Here is a 24,319-nt window from a genome sequence, read left to right as displayed (position 1 = left end):
GTGCCTTTTAAAGAGTCAGTCAGTTTACTGGGTTCATTCCGAGCTCCTCTCCTCCAGCAACTCCACTCCAGCGTGCGCACGGGGAACCTGGAGACCTGCCTCCGACTGCTGTCTTTGGGGGCGCAGGCCAACTTCTTCCACCCAGTGAGTCCCGCTTCACAGCCCTCCGCAGAAATATCGACGTACACAATTCATGCCACTTGCAGTCGCCAGAAGAAGTTCTCCTGGTTGATGCAAACAAAATATAATTTTGTTTGCAAATAACAAAAATTATTTATTATTATTACGTCGGATGATGTTGACGATGCGGGTACATGATGCGACCACTACTCCATTCTACAACAAAAGCTAACCCTAATGCAGTACAAAAACAACTTCACGTTTTGTAAAGGTGTGAGACCACAGCGCAGTTCCTCGTCTGTATGTGGAGTCGTGTGTCTCTGTCTGGACGTCTGCTGAGCCCTGAGCTGTGATGCGTTTGCACTGCCTGTCTGTGCTCCAGGAGAAGGGCAACACGCCTCTGCATGTGGCCGCCAAGGCGGGCCAGGTCTCCCAGGCGGAGCTGCTGACGGTGTACGGAGCCGACCCCGGGGCCCCAGACACAACCGGCAAAACCCCCGTGGACTACGCCAGGTCTGCAGCCAACGTTTGATTCCACACTCCTTATGCTTGAATCTTATTTTTTGGGCGGTCTAATGAAAGTCCAGCTCAATGTTCCCAAAGACCCCGTCTGGGGCTGATATGTACCGTCTTATCGTGTCTTTTTTTTCTACCAAACCTGCAAAGGATAGCTTACCTCACCCAGATTATTATTATTTTTTTATGTTTCATGTAATGCAATTTCCTGTGTGGGCTGAACATTTGATCAGCCCTTTATCAGATGTGGCTGTAGCAGCACCACCGCTGTTCAATTAGCCCAGCACCACAATTTCAGCAGACGGCAAAAATAAATGTTAATCTTACATATTTTTGGTTTTATATATTCTTACACTCTTACTGTAAACAAAACAAATTTGGGCTTTTTCATAACAGCGTGACCATTTTATTTTGAAAGTAAAACATGTTAATGCTTGTGAATTCATCATCGTGTGTCCAGAAGTGGACCTTGCTGGTTAGCATTTGCTTCCGAACTAAGATGGCCGCACTCGGAGACCAAGGCCACTGGGATGAGGTATCGCTGTTCTCCCGCTGAACTGCGGAGCGTGTGGATGTTTTTTCAGGGAGGCGGGCCACCAGGAGCTGTCTGAACGGCTGGTGGAGATCCAGTACGAGCTGACGGACCGCCTGGCCTTCTACCTGTGTGGACGGAGACCAGGTGAGCCAGGACTACGCTGTTCAAACATGACAACGCTCGGCCAAACATTATGAATGCATTACGGACCCACCAATGAATGAATTGGAATTCTCTGTCAATATGAAAAAAGAAAGTCCCTTACGAGTACTAGATTCAAATGACACCTTTTGATTCATAACTGGTGGTAAAGACAGGCATATCGCTGGTCTCTACATTACATGCTCTCCCACTTTAAAGGCAGGTTGCCCCCAGGAAAAGCACTACTACTTCCGCCCAGGAGATCATTTGTTTCTTGAAAAAGCAAAGTGTTAGAAAAAACATACGCTTTAGGTTTCATAGGAGTGTGGCGTTGTCAGAGCCCACGTCACATGGGTGCCCATGTCACATGGGTGCCCATAGCAAACTACCACTCTGGAGAGGCGTTTCACAGAAGTGGCCTACTTCTTGTATTTAGGTTTGGTCAACAACACTTCTTAAAACCGAAACAGAAAGTTTGTCAACTTAAAAAAAAATATTTTGGAGATTACCTGTCTGTGAATGTATATAAGTCGTGTGTTCTGTTTGTTTTTCAGATCATAAAACTGGGCAGCACTTCATAGTTCCACAGATGGCTGACAGGTAAGGTTTAAAGCTCCACTAATTAACCTTTCACTGCGCTTTTTAGATTTTGTTTAAGGTAATGCACATTACTGAATGCATAAGAATGAAGGCTAGCCAGCCACTCGATTTACTAAGGGATTCATGCTCTCCCTTCAATCTGGTCTGCCGACCAGTGACGATAGTTTTATTAGTAATCACAACAAATGGTTTTGATTTGTCATTGTTTGTTTCAACAATTCTGACCAGAGAGTCAGAGTGTCGAGGTAGTCTCTCTGTAACATGATCTCTTGTGATCTCATTTGTTTAATCAAACTCCTGCATGCATATATTCCATATCCATTCAACAAGGCTAAAAAAAACAAAGATTTACTTTTCGTAATGAATTCCTAACCCTAAACATAACCCTGACATCCCATCTATCTTGACCCTGAAATAGATGGCATGTAAGGATGTAATCCCAGGGTGTACCTCGGAATGTATAAAAAATTATAATCTGAAGGCTGTTTTGAATCTTTGGATGAGAAGTGGAGCACTGCGCAGTTGTTTATGCTAACTGCCATTGGTTTGCCTTGTTATGCTTGCTCACAGTATGTTTAAGAAGAGGCAGCTAATCAAGACATTTATATTCTAATCAGCCCACAAAATTAGCACCATCAATTGGCTGTCAGATTTGCTTCAACCATCAGCCACCAAAATAATGTTAATCTATTGAGATTGCTGACCCCATTTCAAAATTCACTGGTCATTATTCCAATGGAGAACATGTTGCACCCTGTCTTATTGTAGACTAGTTGTTGTTAGAAATGTGTCTGCAATTTTCACCTTAATTCCCTATCCTGTGTTCGATATTTTTTGTATTGCTCTCTTGATGAATAGAAACATGTAAGTATGAATTGAAAACACTTTAATTACATTGGGCTTACCTTCCACTTGCATTATGCTTAAGATAATGTTTTCTCCTTTCTGTAGCAGTTTAGATTTATCAGAGCTGGCGAAAGCAGCCAAAAGAAAACTGCAGTCTGTACGTATCATTCAATCATCTGTACGGCAAAATGTATATATCTATGATATCATGTACATTTCAAAGTCCTCACCTGAATAGATTTCTTTTTCATCCAGCTGAGCAATCATTTATTTGAGGAGTTGGCCATGGATGTTTACGATGAAGTGGATCGAAGAGAGACCGACGCAGGTAAATTATTATTGTTGTGACCTTATTAACTCATTATTGTGTTATCAACTCAATATTGTGTTATCATGTCAGGCATGTTTTAAATGCTTAAATCAGACTGGGGGGGAGGGACAGCGCCATCTCTGGTGAAAGTGGAATAATTCCATTTGAGTTCATGCGCTAATGAGAGTGTGAGGCTGTGTCTTTGCAGGTACCCCTTAATGTACTCCGCTACTTGACCGCTAAATGTCATTTCAAAGAGCAGCTAATGGGGTATTGACCGGGGCCTGACTGCTGTGCACTCTTCCTCCTGTCTGCAGTGTGGTTAGCCACACAGAACCACAGCACTCTGGTGACCGAGACCACCGTGGTGCCCTTCCTTCCAGTAAACCCTGAGTACTCCTCCACCCGCAACCAGGCAAGCCGGGCCGCCGCACTCACACACTCCACTGTCCGCCGTGGCACACATGCACATGCGCCTCGCCATGGGGTTGTTATGTCATCATCACGGTATCCGGGTCTCTTGGATGGATGGGTGGACGGTGTTGGGGCGTGGAGCTGATGTCCTGTGTTCTCGTCTCGCAGGGACGCCAGAAGCTGGCCAGGTTCAACGCTCACGAGTTTGCAACGCTGGTCATCGACATCCTCAGCGACGCCAAGCGCAGGCAGCAGGGGAACGCCGTCGTCAGTCCGAAGGGTGAGTAGGGGGAGGGGCCTCGCCACAGCCTGCTGCCAGGGTCGAAGGCCAACGGTATGGGAGGCAAAGCAGGTTGAGTTGGAACCGGAAGGTGAGCAGTCATCTTGCTCAGGGACACTCCTCCTTGCTGAGTGTCGAGGTGTCTCTGAGCAATTCAATGAACTCAATTATTAAAAAAAAAATTAAAAAAAAATAAAAATCATCCATACAGATTCACACACACACACACACACACACATACATACACATTCACACACACACGCTGACGGTCTGTTTGCTGTGCAGGCAGCGTGGAGCTGCTGATGCGGGGCATGAGGATGGGGTCCAGCAGTGAGGGTCCGGACGCCGACCAGCCTGACTACGACAGCGTGGCGTCCGACGAGGACACGGACGCGGAGCACTCGGCCAAGGATGACCGCACCAAGGTAGCCCGCTAGCCCCCCAAGCTAGCTCCCCCGCTCACCTAATAACATAGCATGTGGTATGACCATGAATCACATCAATAACACTGCTTAGTTTAATCCCACTATCGCAAAGATAATTCATTGAACTTATATAGACACCGTGTGTGTGTGTGTGTGTGTGTGTGTGTGTGTGTGTGTGTGTGTGTGTGTGTGTGTGTGTGTGTGTGTGTGTGTGTGTGTGTGTGTGTGTGTGTGTGTGTGTGTGTGTGTGTGTGTGTGTGTGTGTCATCCACTACTAGGGCGAGGGCCGTGGAGTCTTTTGAGACTAGAACTGTGGTAAAGAACAACATGAATGAACGGGAATCATTGTCTTCTGAAACTGTACAGATGAACGTTTGTATGAAAGTGCTCAAATTGAGATACTCTGTACAGTCCAAGAGAGTCCAACTCCACCGTAGTATTGTTGAACATCCATGTTGAAAGTGGCTTTCTTAAAGAGATTAACCCCTGTGCAACAGAGCCTGGACTCTGACCTCTCCGACGGACCAATCAGCATGCAGGAGTTCCAGGAAGTGAAGAACGCGCTGTGTCTCTCCGAGGCCAAGATCCAGCAGCTGATGAGAGTCAACACAAACTTGAGCGATGAGCTGCGGCTCATGCAGAAAAAGGTACCATCTGAACTGCACCAGTAACCGCCGGCATTCCACCAGTAACCGTCGGCATCCACCAGTAACACCACTAACACTGGACGAGGGGAGTGCCTCGACCACTGGTTCTGAGCGATCGGTCGGACGGAGGGCGAGGCCACGACACTCGGCAGAGTTCCGTTTCCTCTTCCAGTGTGAGGATGGAAGGGCCCTTACCTTCCCCCCCCCTCCTTGTTTCGGCCTGCATGTCCCACTCCAAAGAAATCATACCAAATAACCTGAGTTTAGTGTAAAGAGGCTTGCTCTTGTGTTACTAACATGCATGTTATAATGATCAAGTGCTAAGAAGTGATCTACAAACACGCGAAATTGTGTGTAGGAAACGTAACACAAATTGTTGTTGTGTTGTGTTGAATTTGTACTCCCCGAGTCTTGCTTGACTTGATTTATCTTGTTACGACATACGATGTGGTCAGAGTGTTTTTGAGCTGTTGTTTGCAGAATGATTGTGCACAATGTGCTCTGTGTTTGTATACATTGATCTGCTCTGGCTGCAACATAGTTTTATAGAAGAGTTTGTTATGTACCTTATACTTTTTGCGCTGGATATATAAATATATTTATTTATCGTTTTGATAGAGATTCTGTGTAACTATGTGTACCCTTTAATTTGCTAAAGTGTAATTGCTTATTATAGGTGGGAAAAATGTCTTTCAAGCCACCCTATTTAAATGTAGGCGGCTGAAGGCTTCTTTTTTTTCTTTTATTGCATTTGTATTATTTCCACTCTTCAAACAACATTGCTGTTTTCATGGTTTCGGTGTAATGTGCAGTTTCATTTTGGTTTTTTTCACATCTGTGATCTCTGTGTTGGTACAAGCCTAAATGTAGTGGACCTAGATAATGTGACATGGCTGGTGGTCCTACCCGATGACCTAAGTCAAGTCGTACCTTGAGACGCAACTGTTAGCCAGCAGTGTCTTGATTTCATAATCAAACGAGAAAAGGAAACTCCAATGACCCTTGTAGTATAAATGTGTTGAGGAAGCCATTTGAAAACATGGAATGGGTGACCTTAGTCCTTGCTATGCTGTTAAACTGAGGACTTGGATTAACTTAACCATTTAACTTTAGAGCCAGATTTGCGGATTGACCACAGAAACAGAACAGCCATAGCTTCATGGCCATGCGTGTATTTAGTATATATTTATTTATATATATATTAGAATAACATTCTAAATCCCATACATGTGATTGGTAAGGAGCATCAGGAATTCACCAAGGGAATCCAATAGACATTACTATTTTCTGGTGCGGTCTTCAACTCTACCTATGGCTTGCATGCGCTACAACCTATACGACTATACCCCTGCCTTGGCCTCTGAAACTGAGTTCGTGTTATTTCTGGACTCAGACTCAAGTTTAACTGATTCTAATCCAAAAGTCATATACGCTCAGACTACTGAAATGTAAAATATAATGTCCATCTGCTTTATCTGCAAAGCAGATGAAAGTACTAATTTGGAGAAAATTTGAATTATGTGTTTATCCGTTTCTAATAGCTACTGGGAACATTTCTAGTAATAACACAAACTTCTAGTTTCTCACCTGACATTCTCCAGTGTGTGATGGCAACGTTAACTTTTGCTCCACCCAACTGCTAACCTTGGGGCTATTCCACATTATAAACAAACACTTGGGGCCAAACCTCAAGGGCTCCACCAATCACAGGCTATTCCAATCGCTGTTTATGATTGACTCAAGAATCATTCGTTATTACTGGTGTTGATGAACAGATAGTGGTGTCCCGGAGGTTATGGTTCCAGCTTTTGGTTTATTTTGAATATGCTGTTATCCGTATCCGGTCAACCCTTTAGCGTAAACATCTCCTGCAAAGAATCATGGAAGATCCCTCAATCACAAAGTATTACTGACCTGGTGAACGTTTTTCACTTGGTCGCCCTCGACCACTCCTAGCTCGCTTCGCTTTCCTGTGCTCCTCTTCTCAACGGCTTGCCTCCCCCTCCTCCCCCCCGTCTCTTTTCAGCTGCAATCTCTGCAAAGCGAGAACTCTTCCCTGAGGCGGCAGGGCCCGGCCAGTATCTATCAGGCCCCTGCCGACCAGCCCGAGCCCTCCTACTCGGGCCCCTCCTCAGGCCCCAAGCGCCGGCAGTCGGCCCGGGTCAGCAGCAGCAGCAGCCTCAGCAGCAGCAGGCCCATGTCTATGTACGAGACCGGCTCGGCCCTAAAACCCCACCTCTCCAAGGGGGAGTGTCCCTACCCAGAGGAGCCTCACCCCTCCCTGACTCCCTTCCCTCCTCATGTAAGTAAGACCCCCCCCCCCCACGCCTGCCTCCTTCTCCCACATCCCCTCACCATCTACTAACGCCATCATCCCCTCCTCACCTCCTATTGCAGTGCAACTATACGGTTGTGTCTGGTGGTTACTCTCATGTCAGTTAAAAAAATACTTAAAAAGGGTTAAAGAGGATCTCTGATCGAGCAGTTTTAGTATGTCATAGAATAACTTCTGGGGGTGACGGAACAGGAAATCCAAAAAACGGCAAGGGGAGGAGTTTAGTCTTGTTTCCAGTTTCGTTCCTGAGAGTGGATCAAGCTTTCTGAAAGATTTTATACAGTAGCCAGTCTTCATGGTGTTGATTTGAGACCTTTCTCAACACTTTTTCCAATAACATTGGTGTATGGACAGAGTGTTTGAGGGTGTCTTCCCATGATTGGGTACCGTTTCCTTGTGCCAGCTGAGTTTGTGTTTGCTGTCAGCCGATGAAGCTCTTGCAGATTGCTGACTCCAGCAATTTGATTGGTCGATTCAAATATGTAGCGAAAGAAAGAGATTTTTGAGATTTAAGTTTCCTGAGATTTAAGCTTGTCTGCTATCAGACTTCACCACAGTAATCTTAAGTAAGATTTGTGTAACTATGGTTAAACAATCATAACACTATGGTGTAAAGATGGTTAATTGATTGTACTATGTTGGAGCGGGATACATTTTGGTACAGATGTGTTGTGGTTATGGTCTAGGTAAGTATCTTGAGGACAGCAATGCATCATGGGAATTAGCACCAGACCGGACTGTATAGTTGACCTCTCCATTCACAAGCTGGGTCTTCCTGTTTTCTTCTCAGCCTCTCTCGTCTAGCTCTCTGGGTTTGCCTAGGCCCGGGGGCCTAGTCAAACCCGGGCACTCCAAACCTCCTTTTAGGACATATTTGAAGGGACCCTACACCCATTATTCATGCACAAAAAAAGGAAAAAAGGAAAAAGACGTCTGCATACCACTATATATTATTGTTATGATGCTTTGATATATTATTGTTATGATTACTTTAAGTAGTAATCTCTAGATTTTCAAGTAAATAAATGTGTGTTAAGTCACATTGGCGTAACGCGGTAGGACAATTGTGGCTGAGCCTTCGGAGCCCTGATGAAAGCCCTGGGGGACATTCTCTAGAAGAAATCTCAGGCAGATCACAGTGAGTGACACGTTCTCCCATCACCCACTTTGCTGCCGGAATTGGAAGTCAGAGCTAACGCAACAGACTTGCTCTTCAACCGTCGGGTCTCTGCTAGCACTGCCAGTAAACCAACTGACTGAAAAACGGTTTGGATCTCTTATAAAGACTTGTTTAAATCAATCTCAGTTAAGTCACTATCATCGAATGAGGTTACACAATTGTGATTGGGTGATGTTAGCAACTTGGTGCTGATGGTGACATTCTTGCAATACACTCAACTCTCCAGCAGGGCCCAGGTAGTTGTGCGTTTTCCAACCCCTAGCAGTGTTGGTCACCAGAGAGGGCTTGGCGGAGCTACAGCAGCAGACTGCAACTCAATTTGTGTTTTTCGCGGTGTACAGTTTTGGTAGGTGCCACCAAAGGAAGCGAAACAGATCTTCGAGATTGGCACTTTAAAGGCACCCAGTGCAACTTTCGAGGCTTAAAAATAAACATTCAATTTCTAGTCTTTTTTACACGTAGTAAGTTTCAATAACTCCATACCATTACATACCGACATTAAAGCAGCAAAGATGAGACGTCGTTGTGTGGTGAGAACTGATAGAAAATCGTAAACAACAACAATCGCCGGTGGGGAGAAGCCATTTTTCCATTGACTGGAAGCCTGCTTTATTTATTGTAGGTTACAAAAAATAAAGAAAATGGCGGCATTGTTGTTGTTATCGATATTCGATCAGTTCTCACCACACGTTCTCACCAAACTTACTACGTGTAAAAAAGACTAGAAATTGAATGTTTATTTTTCATTGAATGTTTACATAAAGTTGCACTGGGTGCCTTTAAAGGCAAAAAGATAATTTGACCCACTTCCTATCATACCTTGGTGGCTGAGCGTTTGATCGTGTGCAAAGTGCTGGGGAGTGTCATATAAAACAGCTACCAATCCCCCTTCTCTAGTTGAACATTTCTCGTTTAGGACCAACATGTGCTCTGCGTCAAACATGTGTTTACCTGCTAGTGTGTGGGTCACAACGTGATCCACCCGCACACACTGGTGCGTGTCTGTCTGTTGATCTAATGCACGTGGTTCAACAATGAATCACTATTTAAGTGCTGTCCTTTTTTTTGGTCAAGATCATTTCATCCCATTATTATCTTTATTTTTAGCCATTTATTTTATACAAGTACAATTTCGTATGTATATATTTTACGGCTATGTCATTTTTATTTTGTGAAGAAATATACAGGCACGATGGACGTAAATTGCTCATGTTTTTTTTTTGTTCTTTATTTTAACCTTAAGGATGTTTGGTTTAATTGTATCGTACATAATTCAACCATAGCAGTAAGGGTGGTCAAATTTGGTTCCTACCACCTTATGGTTACCAGAGGTTCAATCAGTCCCATGGAAACAAAGCCACACATTAACCTTCCATCGTCTCTAGTGTGCGCCACATCCAGAGAGCCGCTCTGCATTACTCCCTTCTCACATCTCATAGTTTATATAGTTTGTGTCGCAATAATCACCTGCATTTATGGGAGAGCAGACGTGGCTCGTAGGCTCTGCTCCTCACCAACAGCATCAGACCCAGGGAACACACTAGAGTTATCGCAAATCCTGTTTGAGATTGGTTCAGTCGTAAGCAACAACAGCTAGCCTTTCTGGACCGGACCCATGGTGCTGTTTGCTGTTTGCCTATGTTCTACTGTTTATACCTCATTCTCACGCATGTACCCATACCATATCCTTTTGTGTTAGACCGCTCTCTAAGCATTTATTCAAGCAAAATGTATGTTTTCAGGTATTCTGTCAAAAACGTACGTCAAAGCATCAAGCCAAGCATCCTAAAAAACTGTATTGGGAGCAGAGGGATACAGATTATGTTCAAGTAACCTGCATGTTAATAAAAGTTTTTAGTATCAACCACTATGCCACAAACATGTTCATTCATTTTTCAACAATAACCAATGGAAGCTTCTCATTGTTCCTTTTTGTCTTTTGTCACGATTGATCCGTTTGATTTGAAATCCGGAATCCCCTTTGTTTACACGCAGAGGGGCGCTTTTGTGACCTCCTCTTCATCCCTCCCCTCATTTCCATCCACCTTGTCTTGGTCTAAGGACGAAGGAGCTCCACAGGTTAAGTAGCTCCTCACTTGGCCAGCGCATCGCTGAAGGGCCCCATAACGCTGATCGGCAGGCCCTTTTAACAGACTTGCAGGCCCTCCTAACATAGAGCTGCAGGCCCTCCTAACATAGAGTTGCAGGAACTCCTAACATATTGATGCAGGCACTCCTAACATAGAGCTGTAGGACCTACTAACATAGAGCTGCTGGCCCTCTTAACAGACTTGCAGGCCCTCCAGACACAGCGCTGCAGGCCCTCCTAACATAGAGCTGCAGGCCCTCCTAACGTAATGATGCAGTCTATCTTAACATAGAGCTGTAGGCCCTCCTAACATATTGATGCAGGCCCTCCTAACATAGAGCTGCAGGCCCTCCTAACATAGAGCTGCAGGCCCTCCTAACATAGAGCTGCAGGCCCTCCTAACATTGAGCTGCAGGCTCTCCTAACATTGAGCTTCAGGCCCTCCTAGCGTAGAGCTGCAGGCCCTCCTAACGTAGAGCTGCAGGCCCTCAGGTATTGATGCAGGCACTCCTAGGATAGAGACGCAGGCCCTCCTAACATAGAGCTGCAGGCTCTCCTAGCATAGAGCTGCAGGCCCTTCCTAATATAGAGCTGTAGGCCCTCCTAAAATATTGATGCAGGCACTCCTAACGTAGAGCGGCAGGCCTTCCTAACAGATCTGCAGGCCCTCTGAAGATAGAGCTGCAGGACCTCCTAACGTAGAGCTGCCATCCCTCCTTATATCGAGCAGTTCACCATTCTAACATTTTGCTTCGGGCCCTCCTAATGTAGAGCTGCGGGCCATCCTAACATAGATCTGCAGGCCCTTCTCATTCAGAGCTTTGTGGTATTCACGTCTATGCAAATTCTGTATTATTTTCATCATATATTAAGTTAATTGATAATTCGCATCACTACGACAGCATCGAATGGTTTTGTCAGTGCAGTGACAGTGGATTCTGATAGTTTATATCGCCATGCTCTGCTCCTTGAGCCCACTGCAGCCCCGCCTCCTCTCCCTCACTCCCTAACTATGCGTCTTGTGGTGTGAGGCTGTGCAGTATTGCATCTTGCTGTGATTACGAGGTCTAGGAATATGTGAGAGATGCTCAGCCTTGTCTGGACAGGGTAAGTTAACAATGTGGTGCTCTGTTGGTACATGCTGCTTGCCCTGCTGTTGGGACTCTCATCCCACCCTTTGGTGAGATGCTTGTCTCAGTCTGAACATGTTCCGGGCTCCAGCACAAACCTCCCCCACTAGACAACGCAGGTAGTTTGGCAAAGACCTGGGTCCACATTTTTTATGCCTGAATTAGAAACGATACTCTCTGGAGTTCAAAAAAATAAAAAAATACTATAGAAAAGGTGATATATGTAGACTGTAGTAGATGGTTTATTCATCTGAAAATAATTCATTAATTTGTGGATTTTTACAATAATTCCATGCAATTCTTCACCTAACCTTTCTAATATTCAATGATGCTTTGTAATTGTTAGTTTTTTTTCGCTTTCTGGCTGCATTCCTGGCTGATGAGGATTCTTGCTCTGCAGTGCTTTGGCTTTTATGTGAAATTACATTGATCATGCATGCATTACATTGAATGGTTTCCTACTGCTGGACAATGTAATGCTTGCAGACAGTTTTGATGACTAGACCCAGTGATGTTGTGACCCGTCCAGACCTAGTGATGTTCTGACCCGTCCAGACCTAGTGATGTTCTGACCCGCCCAGACCTAGTGATGTTCTGACCCGCCTAGACCTAGTGATGTTCTGAACCGCCCAGACCTAGTGATGTTCTGACCCGCCTAGACCCAGTGATGTTCTGACCCGTCCAGACCTAGTGATGTTCTGACCTAGTGATGTTCTGACCCGCCCAGACTTAGTGATGTTCTGACCTAGTGATGTTCTGACCCGCCCAGACCTAGTGATGTTCTGACCTAGTGATGTTCTGAGCCGCCCAGACCTAGTGATGATGTTGTGACCCGTCCAGTCCTAGAGATTTTTTACCCATCCAGACCTAGTGATGTTCTGACCCCTCCAGACCTAGTATTGTTTAAGGGACATATCATGAAAACAACACTTTTCCTGGGTTTTGGGGTGTTATTTCTGGTCTCTGGTGCTCCCACACGTATACAAACTTTGAAAAAGGTCTGTACATGATTTTTTGAGTGAGATATCCACTCTCAGAAATGCATATCGCACTCAAAAAATCGAGTGACCAGAAACAACACCCCACAACCCAGGAAAAGTGTTGTTTTCATAATATGTCCCTTTAAACATCACTAGTTCTGGAGGGGTCAGAACATCACTAGGTCTGGAGGGGTCAGAACATTGCTAGGTCTGGATGGGTCACAACATCGCTAGGTCTGGATGGGTAAAAAATCACGAGGCGGCATTCCTGCAGCTCCGGCGGGTGTACTCCGGGAGCTGAACTGCCGCCGAAGCTGGCAGTTCCGGCGCGGGGAGCTCGGCGGCAGTCCGGCAGCTCAGCTCCCGGAGTACAATCCCTTTCTCCGTTCATGGACTTCAGAGAGTCAAGGCCAAAGTTCCTTCCCCCAATTCTTCTCAACCATTTCCGAGATATCAGTCTTTACTTATTGTGGAAGTACCAGAGACGTCAGACGCAGTCTTTATGATTCATAATATCATCCGAGGCGCATGTAGCTTTTGGCCGTGATATTAGATATAATATTATTATTATATTATATTATATGATATAGATATAGAGCTCCAGGAGTCCGCAAACGGCAACAATCCCTTCTCCTCCATGCTGTGGTTCAGTCTGACAGCTCATTGGTCAATGGGCAGCAGCTCATTTGCATTAAACAAGAAACAGTGCATTCTGAAAGGACTGAAGCAGAGGGGAATAGCGCTAGGCACGATTTTTTTTCCTAAAAGCTATTTCCAGCAAACAGCTTCAAAAACATGTTTTCTGGAACTCAAATACAATGTTTACTTTTGCCTCCAGACCTAGTGATGTTCTGACCTAGTGATGTTGTGACCCGTCCAGACAGTGATTTTTTTACCGGTCCAGACCTAGTGATGTTCTGACCCCTCCAGACCTAGTGATGTTCAACCCGTCCAGACCAAGTGATGTTCTGACCCCTCCAGACCTAGTAATGTTCAACCCGTCCAGACCAAGGGATGTTTAACCCGTCCAGACCTAGTGATGTTCTGACCCCTCCAGACCTAGTGATGTTCCACCCGTCCAGACCAAGTGATGTTTAACCCGTCCAGACCTAGTGATGTTCTGACCTAGTGATGTTGTGACCCGTCCAGCCCTAGTGATGTTCTGACCCCTCCAGACCTAGTGATTTTTAACCAGTCCAGACCTAGTGGTGTCCTGACCTAGTGATGTTCTGACCGTCTCCTGCTGGTGTCTAGGCCTCCAAGATGGAGAAGCTGGGCAGTATGCCAGACGGTGACTATGACAACGCTTTCAACGGCTCCGACGTGGACGAATCAGGGTAAAGCTTTGACTCAAATGCAAACCTTCTCAATCCTGTGTATTTTTATAAACTGAACGTAATGATGGAATCCTGCAGCACGTCCCCGTCCACACTCTTCTTCTGAACTCCTTTTTCTTCTACTTTTATAGTGGATTTTATTTATCGTTTTCCAAACAAATTGCAGGGCATTGGGAAAGTTGGTAGTTCCCAGAATACCGTGCTCCCCTCTTCCCCTCAATTATATCGAACGTTTCTTCACTCAATAACAAATATTAAAACACTATCTTGCTAGAACTAACAGACCTTTATTTACCAAGAGCAATATCTGGACTGTACTGAGTTTTGAAGTCTCATTGTAAATAAGTTAAAATCAAAAACATTCCCAAGTGAAGCAGTAGTCCCAGAGTAGAGCGGGGCGATGTTATCTCTGATCCCTCACCCGCGGCTAGTCCTCCATGGTTTAACCCCCGAAACAGGGCTGTGGGACACAGTCCGGTACACAACGCACCCAAATCCCCCCCTCCCCGGGCGCTGTGAGCGTCACTGAGTTCTGCTCCCTCCTGTTCTCCCCGGCGCAGCAGTCTGAGCCGGAGGGGGCGACTGAGGAGCGGGGGGCGCCCGGGGGAGGCCTCCTCCATCCCGGAGCTGGACACGCCCCCGGAGCCCGAGCCGGACCTGGGTCTGCCCAGCACCGAGGACGTCATCCGCAAGACCGAGCAGATCACCAAGAACATCCAGGAGCTGCTGAGGGCCGCGCAGGACAACAAGCACCACAGGTCAGCACACGGGCACACGCACACGCACACGCCTCACCATCATCCTGCTCCTCTATGGCTATTGGTTTTGCTGTTTTTTTTACTTTCACCACCACCTCTTCCTCCCACCCACCATGATGCCCTTTGGTTTGTGTTGCGGTCCTTCATGGTTGTCCTTGTACCCGGGTGTTGTGTTGTGTGTGGTGAGAGCAGACCGTCTGAGCGCGAAGGCGCGCGCCGCCTGAGGCACAGCCTGGGCTGCTTCAGCACCCTGGTGCCCTGGGCCGACAAGGCCCCGCCCTCCCTGCAGCAGCAGCCAATCAGCCTGCGCTCCCCCGACCCCGCCTCCTGGTACTCTGGCCTCTGTCCCTGCCTCCCAGGCACAGTTTCTCCTCTCTCCGAACCGACCACACACTTCCTGTCTCACACTCCTCCTCTCCCTCTCTTCCGATGATTGACAGGCTGGACGTGTTCTCTTCTGCGGGGGGTTGCTGCATGTTCCCTTGGATCCCATGTGTGTCTGTGTGTGTGTGTGTGTGCGTGCATGCGTGTGCTTGCGTTCGTTTGTGTTTGTGCGTGCTTGTGGTGCTCGTGGTGAAGCATCCCGTTCCATACTTGTTTTAACATTTCATTTTTCGTTTAACGTTTACAATTGCAAATTTCATCTGCAGAGATTGCTGAAGAGTCCACTACGGATATCGTTCGGCAGCCCGTAATACATTTGACTGTGCGTTCAGTAGCTCTGTTGATCTGGAGCTCAGCCAGTGCGCATGGAGTGTTATCAAGGGTAGAAGGGTTTGGTCCGTTTTATTGCCCAATTAACAAGATAACTCTGTATGAGCATCAAGAAGGTTTTAATTGATGCCCCTCTTCTCTCCCCAGCTTCGTGCCCTGCTCAGAAAGGATACATGTGGCTGTGACAGAGATGGCCGCCCTTTTCCCCAAGGTAAGCTGTGTCTGACACGCAGGCATCAAGAATGAACAGATTATTATTACTTCAGTGGCATAAACAAAATGGGAAGAAAATTTAAGATGGCCACTGCCCGAGGGAAATCTATAAAGAGAAAAGCCTGGGGAATAAGCTGATGATATAATTGTTATCAGAGTCATCAAACAGTATTGTATGCACAATAATATGCTTCATTTAAGCCATTTAGAAAGCCTTTAGTAGCCCCTCAAGCCTCCTGTTTGACCCGGTCTCCCCCCTCCGCCCAGAAGCCCCGCTCGGAGATCGTGAGGGGCCCGCTGCGCCTGCTGACCTCCAGCGCCTGCCGTCTGCAGGGGGAGTGTCGCAAGGCGGGCCCCCCCGAAGGCGGGGGCGGCCCCCCGGGGCAGGACATGCAGCTGGTCACGCAGCAGGTCATCCAGTGTGCGTACGACATCGCCAAGGCAGCCAAGCAGCTGGTCACCATCACCACCAAGGAGAACAACATCTAGGAGGCCGCCCTGCTCGGCCCTAGAGGCTGCCAACAGCATCTCCTTTTTTTTATGTATTTTTTTAAAAAGGGAAATATTTTCTTTTTGTACGGATTCATTTGGTTGGTATATGCATGTTCTGTTTTGTTTTGTTTACAATTGAAGATTATGTATCGACCATAGATTCACATTTAATGCCAAAATTGGAACAAGTCTGAATGTCGTTGATAAGCCAGAGGTCAACCACTTTGTTTCCATGTGAGGTGCTTTTAAGTGGCTCTCCTCAGGTGGTTAAAGCAACCTTCCTTTAGTTTGGGTAAAGGTGTTTGTTTACAGAAGCCTTCAAACTACGCTCAAGAAACCGTTACACAGGAATTTGAATGCACATTTTATACTTTTTTTTCTTATAATATTTAATCAATCCATAAATGTACACTCAGTTATAAAGTATTCACATGGATTATGCCGGACAAAAATAACAAATACGTTTACCGGGAAGCCATCAGTACCCATTGCGGTAACACTCTTGGAAGTTGAGGGAGTTCCACAGTGAAAACGATCGCTACCGATTCTGCCGTCAAGTGTTAGGAAGCTCTCTCCGGCCCAGAGGTAAGCGGAACCAACTGCCCTCCGCCCCAACAGTGTGTACAACTCACTCGGTGCAGCTATTTCCACGTGGTCATCATATGTTTCAGTTGCTCATTAGTGCACATGACGGATGAAAGGAGCCATAGTTTGTCGTTGGCCAGCGACTACAATGTTCCTTAGTTATTATGGTCTTTATAGTTTTTAACACTGCACTGTAATAATGTTGTGGTCTTGTGTGTTATAGCAGTGTTGGTTTTGCATCAACATATTTAGAACTTATTTAAGTGTGTCGTGCTCTGTTCTGTGGCTAACAGATTTGTATTTAATGTGCAACTTTATGGGATATAAAATTAAATACTTGTATAACTGTGCAAAATGGGGGTTGTTTAAATTGTAAATGTGATGAAGAAAAGACCTTCTCTGTACTTTAGTCCAGAGATGTATTTAATGCAGCTAAAGTACGGCAGAGGAAAATATTTTCTAAATAAACTTAATTTATAATTGAAAACGGCTATTGGTTTTGTTTTAAAGGAAGTATGGTTGTCTGATTGCTGTGCTTGAATTCAAAACTAGAAGAGTGACCAGAAGTGGTTTTCTATCGTGCATGGGCTTCAGTCTTGGCAATTCGTCATGTCCATGCAGATCGAGGTTTGCCGTGAATCTAGAGAAGAAGAACAAAAATATAGTCAAGGGGAATCCAACTGAAGAATTAGCGCCATCTTGTGAAACGCGTCAATGCAAGTTCCTGTTTCGGAATGGGTACACAGTGTATTGCTTGGTCGTTGGCACATGTTAATGCGTGTCATGTAAACATGGTTCTGTGACATGTACCTTCTTCTGGAAGCCCAGCCTGCTCAACCTTTCAGTCTCCCTTCTCAACTCGTCATCCTGGACACGAAGAGCCTCCCGCTCCTCCTCTTCCTCCTCCCTTCTGCGCCGCTCCTCCTCCGACTGGCATCGCCTTTGTTCCTCCACCTAACACACACACACACACACACACACACACACACACACACACACACACACACACACACACACACACACACACACACACACACACACACACACACACACACACACACACACACACACACGCACACGCACACACGCACGTTAACACTAACTTAAATTGAATGCCACAGCAGTAAGTACAGGACAGAAGATGTCGATACACATGATGTGTGTAGTACAAATGTAGCCTGGTTCTACCAGACTCTCGTACTTCACTTCATTTCATTTGTACAGAGAGTCTGGACCTAATCAATTGACAAACGTTAACTCACTTGATGTGAGTGGGTGTCTGTTGAAGTTTAAAATGATTGGATCTGCCCAGTGCCACTCTGGATCTGCCATAACTAGAGATGTCCGATATTATCGGCCCACCGATATTATCGGCCCGATATTAGCATAAAAATGTAATATCTGTCAATATCGGTATCGGATTTTTTTTGCCTTAGAACCCTAACCCTTTTTATTTTTTTTTTATAGCTCAAATAAATGTTTGTGTAGTACAGTGCACATTGTAATTGACTCATATTTGTGCATTTATTCAATTAAGGTTATTGAGTTTTAGTTAAAGAAACATACTGCTATGTTGCACATAGTTGTTCAGGTACAATGTTTTATCATTTGTGAAGTCAAGTTTGCCCTATTTGTTGTGGGCATTGTCAAGATTATCTCAGGGAGAGTGTAATCCAAACTGTTGTCTGAGACCATTAAAAAAATAAAAATAAACATGGCACTTTTCCCTTAAATTAAGTTGAAGTATTTTTCTTATTTTGCACAGACAATGTTAACATTTGGAAAGCCTTGTTGCATTCAAGAATGCATCCAGTGGGGCATCACAATAACATTAAGCATGTTGTGTTAATTCCACAACAGGAGATATGTAATGTTACCTAAATTAGGTTTGAGGAAAAATAACCCAAATATCGACATCGGTATCGGCTGATATCGGAATCGAAAATTTAGAGTTGGACAATATCGCATATCGGATATCGGCAAAAAAGCCAATATCGGACATCCCTAGCCATAACCAATCGCTAACGTTTGGTTGTGACGTATGTCATGCGCCGGGAATCACGCGCAGGTTGTACACAAACCAAACACCTTGCGCATCTGCACGAAAATGTCCGTCAACGACAGCTGCAGGTTTTGTTCGTCGAATTGAATTTATCAGGGAAAAACTGCACATTGTAAATCAACTACCGACCTACAACAACAACTCAAACTTGCGTACGACTTTATCGTCATTGTTCTCAGACACGCCCTCTGTTCGTTGATTGGTGGCCGCTGTGGCGGCACCAGAAAACCAAATTACATACAGCAGGTCCAGACCTAGTACTGAAGGGAAATTCAAATTGAGCGGAAGTACTTAGGCGGGCGGAGCCAGGCTAGTACAAATGTACAAAAACACAAAAATAAGTGTCAACATGGTATCCTCATAAAGGGTGTAACGGTTGGCATAGGACTCTGGACACCCACCTGTGCGTCCAGCTCCTGCACGCGTGCGGTCCTGTGCTCCTCCTGGCGCTCCTTCTCCTGCCGTCGGGTCTCCCCCTCCGCCTCAAGCTCCTGCAGCAGCTCCTCCCTCCTGCGGAGAGACTCCTCCTGCTCCTCGCGGTTACCACGCATCTTGGCCTCGATCTGCTGCCGCCTCCCTTCCAGAACCTTCCACAGCCCATCAGGGATCAGAGACCGTTTAACAGGCCAGTCTACTGTCACATACCGGGATTTATTTTATAGGTGCAGACATACAAGATGCATAAAACTGTACAGGATGTTGCAAAGTAATATCCTGTACAGTTGTACCTGTACCTCGCGCATGAGTCGCTCACGTGCTTTCCTCTCCTTCTCCCACTCGGCCTCACGTTTCTCCCAGACGCTCTGGGCCTCCTCTCTGCAAGAAGACGGACAGAGAGATCCGCTTTCAAACACAGGACTTTATGTTTAAAAACCTTAAGAGATTTTACAGGCTGGTGTTTCCCGGAGAAGGGGTCCGTCCACACATACGCAAAACCCATTCTGTAACCATAATCGTAACTAACCTGTAGATAATCTAATACGAAGTGTAAAGTATTATGTAATTAACCTGTAGATCAGGGGTCAGTAATCTTTTCAACATGCAGTGCCAGTTTTACATTTTCTCGTTAATGAGTGTGCCTTACGCAACAATATATTAAAAATTAAGCTGAATTATGACACAGCGACCAAAAACATTTCCAGAAGACCTGGAATTGTATTATTTCCATATTAGTCTACAATCATGCATCAACATTTTAAATGTTTTTTTGGTTGTTATATTTGCAATATTGGCTTACAAATTATAAGTACATATGTCCCATCTTAAAACACCATTTTCAGAAACTCATTCAAAAACTATATATTTGCACTGTGAGAAATGTAAAAAACGAGAATATATGAGAATGTTGGAACCATCCACATCAATATTTTTAAGACATTTACAGCTTTGCAAAACCATGTGAACGCGATGCATACAGGGCCACTTGCAACAATATTTTTAATATTTTCTTCTCTATAACTCACAACAAAGGTTGTGAGTTATATCACAACAAAAGGGAGGAAATGCCCAAACAGATTAAGTGCAAAAAAAAACGGTGGTAATGATTATGCTGCTGCATTGTGCGGGAAATTTTGTAATAATGATAATAGAAGAAAAAAAAATCTATATATTTTTTTTAAGCGTGCCAATGATTATGCTACCCCGTGCCAGTGGTGGCACGCAGTTGCATGCCTAGGGTTGCCCAACCCGGCTGTAGATAATCGAATACGAACAGTAACATAATATGTATTTAACCTGTAGATTATGTAAATCTAACCTGTAAATAATGTAATCCTGACAGTAATATGTAACAAACCAGTAGATAATGTAATCCAAACAGTAATGGGTAATTGACCTTTCGATAATGTAATCCTGACAGTAATATGTAACCAACCTGGAGATAATGTAATCCATACAGTAATATGTAACTGACCTGTACAGGAGGGTGAACTGCGCCTCCCTCTCCCGCTCCAGCTGGAGCTGCTCCTCGATGACCCTCTTCATCCACACGGCGTCGGCCGCCGCGCGCTCCCGCCGCTCGCTCTGCAGCTTCTTGTCCTCCTGCTCACCCTCCAGTAGTGCCGCCAGGATCCTGCGATCAGCCTCCTACACACACACACACACACACACACACACACACACACACACACACACACACACACACACACACACACACACACACACACACACACACACACACACACACACACACACACACACACACACACACACACACCTTAGGAGTTCAACAAATGAACTTTTGGTATGATGCCACGGTTTGAATCACCGTCATATTAAATTAAGCTAAATTCATGGATGAACCATAGCCTCCATTGATGTGCCCTTTATGACAGTATGAACTCACCAGCTCCTCCTGTACCTGCTGGGCTCTCCTCTTCAGCTGGGCTCGGTATTGGCGGACCAGAAAACGTCTGAAGGAAATGTGAAGATGTGATGCAAAAAAAGCCTTCCACGGACACTCAGACGGTGAACCACTACTGAACCACTACATAGCCAACATAAAGGTTGGAATCATCCGTCTGTTCTCACCCCATCTCTGATTTCTTCCTCTTCTCTTCTGCTCTCCTCCTGTCCTCCTCCAGTCTCTCCAGCGCCCCCTGCTGTGCCAGCAGAGCGTCCTGTTCCTTCTGCAGCCGACTGGCCTGGAACACACAGCACATTCAATCTATATAAACACACCTGTAATATAACAACTCTGCCCCACACATGCTATCTAAACAAACCTGTAGTAGAAAAACTCTACACGACACAATCTATATAAACACACCTGTAGGATCAATAGGTCGATTAGTGAAGCTCCAACTTGACGTTCCGTTTTCCCCTCGACGCATACCTCATCCAAAATCCACAAAAATAATCCACCGGACCACGACGGGAAGTTTTAAAGGTTTATTTGTCAAACGCAAAATACAAAAATCCTTTTCCACAAGATGAGGTTATGTTTAGTGGTGAGACATAGAGAGAGAGAGCGAGAAAGGTCAATCAAACTGTCTGTCACAGGTAGTGAACACAATTAAGTTCCTTTCACACTTCAATATAAAGTAACTAAATGTGCGCATACACCCAAAATATTGCAAGTGAATTTCAAAATAAAACTCTATATATCGAAATTAATACAATTGACTTTATATATTATATTATATTATTTCACTTATGAAAAACCAAACATCATCATAAAATATGAACTTAAAAATCAAATAGGCATTTAGGCTCCTACAACACCTGTAGTATAACAACTCTACACCACACATTCTCTATATAAACAAACCTGTAGTATAACAAATGTGCACGACACATTCACTTTAAATAAACACCTCTAATATAACAACTCTAAACGCATGGACCATTAACTTTATATATACACCTCCTATATAAAAACTCTAAACACATGGACCATTAACTTTATATATACACCTCCTATATAACAACTCTAAACACATGGAATGTTAACTTTACATAAACACCTCCTATAAAGTGAATGTAGAGATCCTGCGTGTGTGTGTGTGCATGTGTGTGCGTGCGTACCTCGGCCTCACGGAGCTTCAGCTCCTCCATCTGTTGACGGAGCTCTGCTGCCCTGGTGTGCTCCTCCTCTCTTCTCCTCTGCTCCTCCTGCTGGGTCCTCTCCAGTGCTAGGCGCCGGCTCTCCTCAAACTGGTTCTCGTAGCGCCTCTTTTCCTCCTTCTCTTCCTGCTCACGCTGAAGGGAAGGACGGGAGAGAGAGAGGGAATGGTATTGGTTAATTGAGGCAACATTACGTATAACTGCAACAAACCTACTAAAACGTCATTGACTTTCGGATATTTGAAATACAAACCTCTTTTTTCACACACAGCTGCTCCTGCCAGCGGCTGACGACATGGTCTTTATGGAGCTCAGATTCCACCTGTGGACAGATTGTCAACACTTCCTCACCAGGACTTTTGTGTTGGAGTTGCGACATTAATATACAGATTAATGTCATCGTACCTTTCTCAGCTCTGGATTGTTCTTCCTCCACGTTTCCTTCAGAAGCTCCTGGGCAAGCTAGTGGGGTAATATTCACATGAAAAATGATCAAACTTATGCAATACTTTTCCTACATATCCATCCAATACTTAAGTATGAATACATTATGAGAACTATCATTTCAATTATAATCTGGGTAGCTCAGTCATAAATAGTAACTTATCAGTAACACACAACATCAAAACTTACTTACACAGGTTCTATGTGCTAAACTGAAAAGCAATACAATGCAATTCTGAAGTATATCATTTAAAATGCCCAGATGTAGGATCGGTCTTTAACTGGGTTTGATGAGATTGATATGCAACACAATGGATCAATAATAAAGTTTCTTGTTTTAATTTACATCCTGGAGTTGATTGCAACAATTAAAACCACCTAACATGCACAGCTTGATCAGATACTTAGTTTTCTCAAAGATAAAGATTCAGAAAGTTAAGATCTCTCCTTTGATTTAATTATCGCCTGGCCTGCAAGGTCCGGTACTGGCTTAAGCACAGCCACCGGCTGACCAGCGCCCTGCTGATTGAGATCACGTTGGAATGTGCTACCTTCCTCCTCCTGTCCTCCCTAGCAGAGCGGAGCGCATCGGTCTTCTGCACCAGCTGAGCAAGCAGGGATCTCCGGTCGGGCTGCAGCCCCCGCAGCTCCTCCTCCAGGCATGTGCGCTCCTCCTCCAGCATGACCGCTAGACACCCGCGGCGCTCCTCCAGGCGTAGCCGGCGCGCCTCCTTCTCCCGCTCTCCGTGGTACGCAGACATGCTTAGGGGTTTAGGGCAAGAGTATTCAATTCAATTTGTATGTCCATGTTTTCAATTCAATTTATTGTTGTATTTAGTGAAGGCTATGGAGCTATGTATAAATATAGGGAATAATTGTACAATGTGCATCAGGATGCATAAATACGTCCTATTCCCATTAATAAGAGAAGGCATGCCTTGTTTACAGCCATTTAAAATGGGTCGTAGGGTAACGTTAGTAGTTATGTCAGGGTCGTCCAGAAATCCTAGCTACGCCCCTGTATTGACGCATGGATTTCAGTATTGCCTGACCACCATGTGGATTATACAGCTGTTTGTTTATGCAGCCCATGCTGGAGTTGTGTGTGTTACCTCTGTTGGTAGGACTGGCGGGAGCTCCAGGCTGCCTGTTTGCGGCCGTGGACGTTCTGTTCCTTGAAGTACTGAGAGTGCAGCTCCCACTGTTGGCGCAAACGGGCCTCCTGTTCCCGCTGCCGAGCCATCTGTCTCTCCAGCACACGGGCACGGCTGGGTGCGTGTGCACACAAGGTTGGTAGAGCCATTTGGCCCTGATTATACTGGGGGGGGCATAACGGAGCTCAGTATTTTCCGATTCGTTCCCTCCACTCAAAATAATAAACATCGGATGGATAATACATGCCGCAGTTATTAAAAGGACCAAAATAGTTAGTGGTAACATATGAGACCAATAAAACAAGGTGGGCTATACAATCTTAAAATCAGAGAAATAGATATCCTTACCCTTCTAAAGTAAGATCTTGATGAGGCAGAAGTTAGGCACAAAAGGGCGCATTATCTACAACGATAATAGACAACCGCCTTTCTTCCTGTGTTTCATAGT

At 45.1% G+C, this 24,319-nt stretch overlaps 2 protein-coding genes across 7 annotated transcripts in view; one reads left to right on the top strand and one right to left on the bottom strand.

The window, feature by feature from the left end:
* The window catches only part of git2a (G protein-coupled receptor kinase interacting ArfGAP 2a), a 21,583-nt gene extending 4,478 nt beyond the window's left edge, over positions 1-17,105 (top strand). Inside the window, exons 5-21 of one of the 6 annotated variants that reach the window (XM_056593179.1) lie at positions 58-144; positions 503-633; positions 1,221-1,315; positions 1,867-1,912; positions 2,864-2,915; positions 3,014-3,086; positions 3,386-3,483; positions 3,651-3,762; positions 4,048-4,187; positions 4,685-4,834; positions 6,861-7,136; positions 10,345-10,428; positions 13,803-13,885; positions 14,446-14,643; positions 14,836-14,973; positions 15,505-15,568; positions 15,841-17,105. In XM_056593179.1, coding sequence (XP_056449154.1) covers positions 58-144; positions 503-633; positions 1,221-1,315; positions 1,867-1,912; positions 2,864-2,915; positions 3,014-3,086; positions 3,386-3,483; positions 3,651-3,762; positions 4,048-4,187; positions 4,685-4,834; positions 6,861-7,136; positions 10,345-10,428; positions 13,803-13,885; positions 14,446-14,643; positions 14,836-14,973; positions 15,505-15,568; positions 15,841-16,059 — 2,046 coding nt within the window. In that variant the 3' untranslated portion in view covers positions 16,060-17,105. Of the gene's footprint in view, positions 1-57; positions 145-502; positions 634-1,220; positions 1,316-1,866; positions 1,913-2,863; positions 2,916-3,013; positions 3,087-3,385; positions 3,484-3,650; positions 3,763-4,047; positions 4,188-4,465; positions 4,503-4,684; positions 4,835-6,860; positions 7,137-10,344; positions 10,429-13,802; positions 13,886-14,445; positions 14,644-14,835; positions 14,974-15,504; positions 15,569-15,837 lie in introns of those variants that run through there. The other 5 variants (XM_056593178.1, XM_056593181.1, XM_056593180.1 and 2 more) reach the window with 5 other exon arrangements.
* tchp (trichoplein, keratin filament binding) lies at positions 15,937-24,319 on the bottom strand. The gene is made up of 13 exons (XM_056593185.1): positions 24,220-24,319; positions 23,830-24,035; positions 23,269-23,479; positions 22,679-22,735; positions 22,527-22,595; positions 22,235-22,408; positions 21,239-21,351; positions 21,054-21,120; positions 20,622-20,794; positions 19,444-19,525; positions 19,111-19,296; positions 17,458-17,601; positions 15,937-17,287 (listed from the first exon to the last, which is right to left on the bottom strand). Exons 2-13 carry the CDS (start codon positions 24,018-24,020, stop codon positions 17,255-17,257), a joined length of 1,500 nt encoding a protein of 499 aa, XP_056449160.1. The 5' UTR covers positions 24,021-24,035; positions 24,220-24,319; the 3' UTR covers positions 15,937-17,254.

The sequence above is a fragment of the Gadus chalcogrammus genome, chromosome 6, assembly GCF_026213295.1.
Source record: "Gadus chalcogrammus isolate NIFS_2021 chromosome 6, NIFS_Gcha_1.0, whole genome shotgun sequence".
In the NCBI taxonomy this organism is placed as follows: domain Eukaryota; kingdom Metazoa; phylum Chordata; class Actinopteri; order Gadiformes; family Gadidae; genus Gadus; species Gadus chalcogrammus.
Note: the sequence above shows the minus strand (reverse complement) of the source record. Positions and strands in the feature narration are given on the sequence as shown.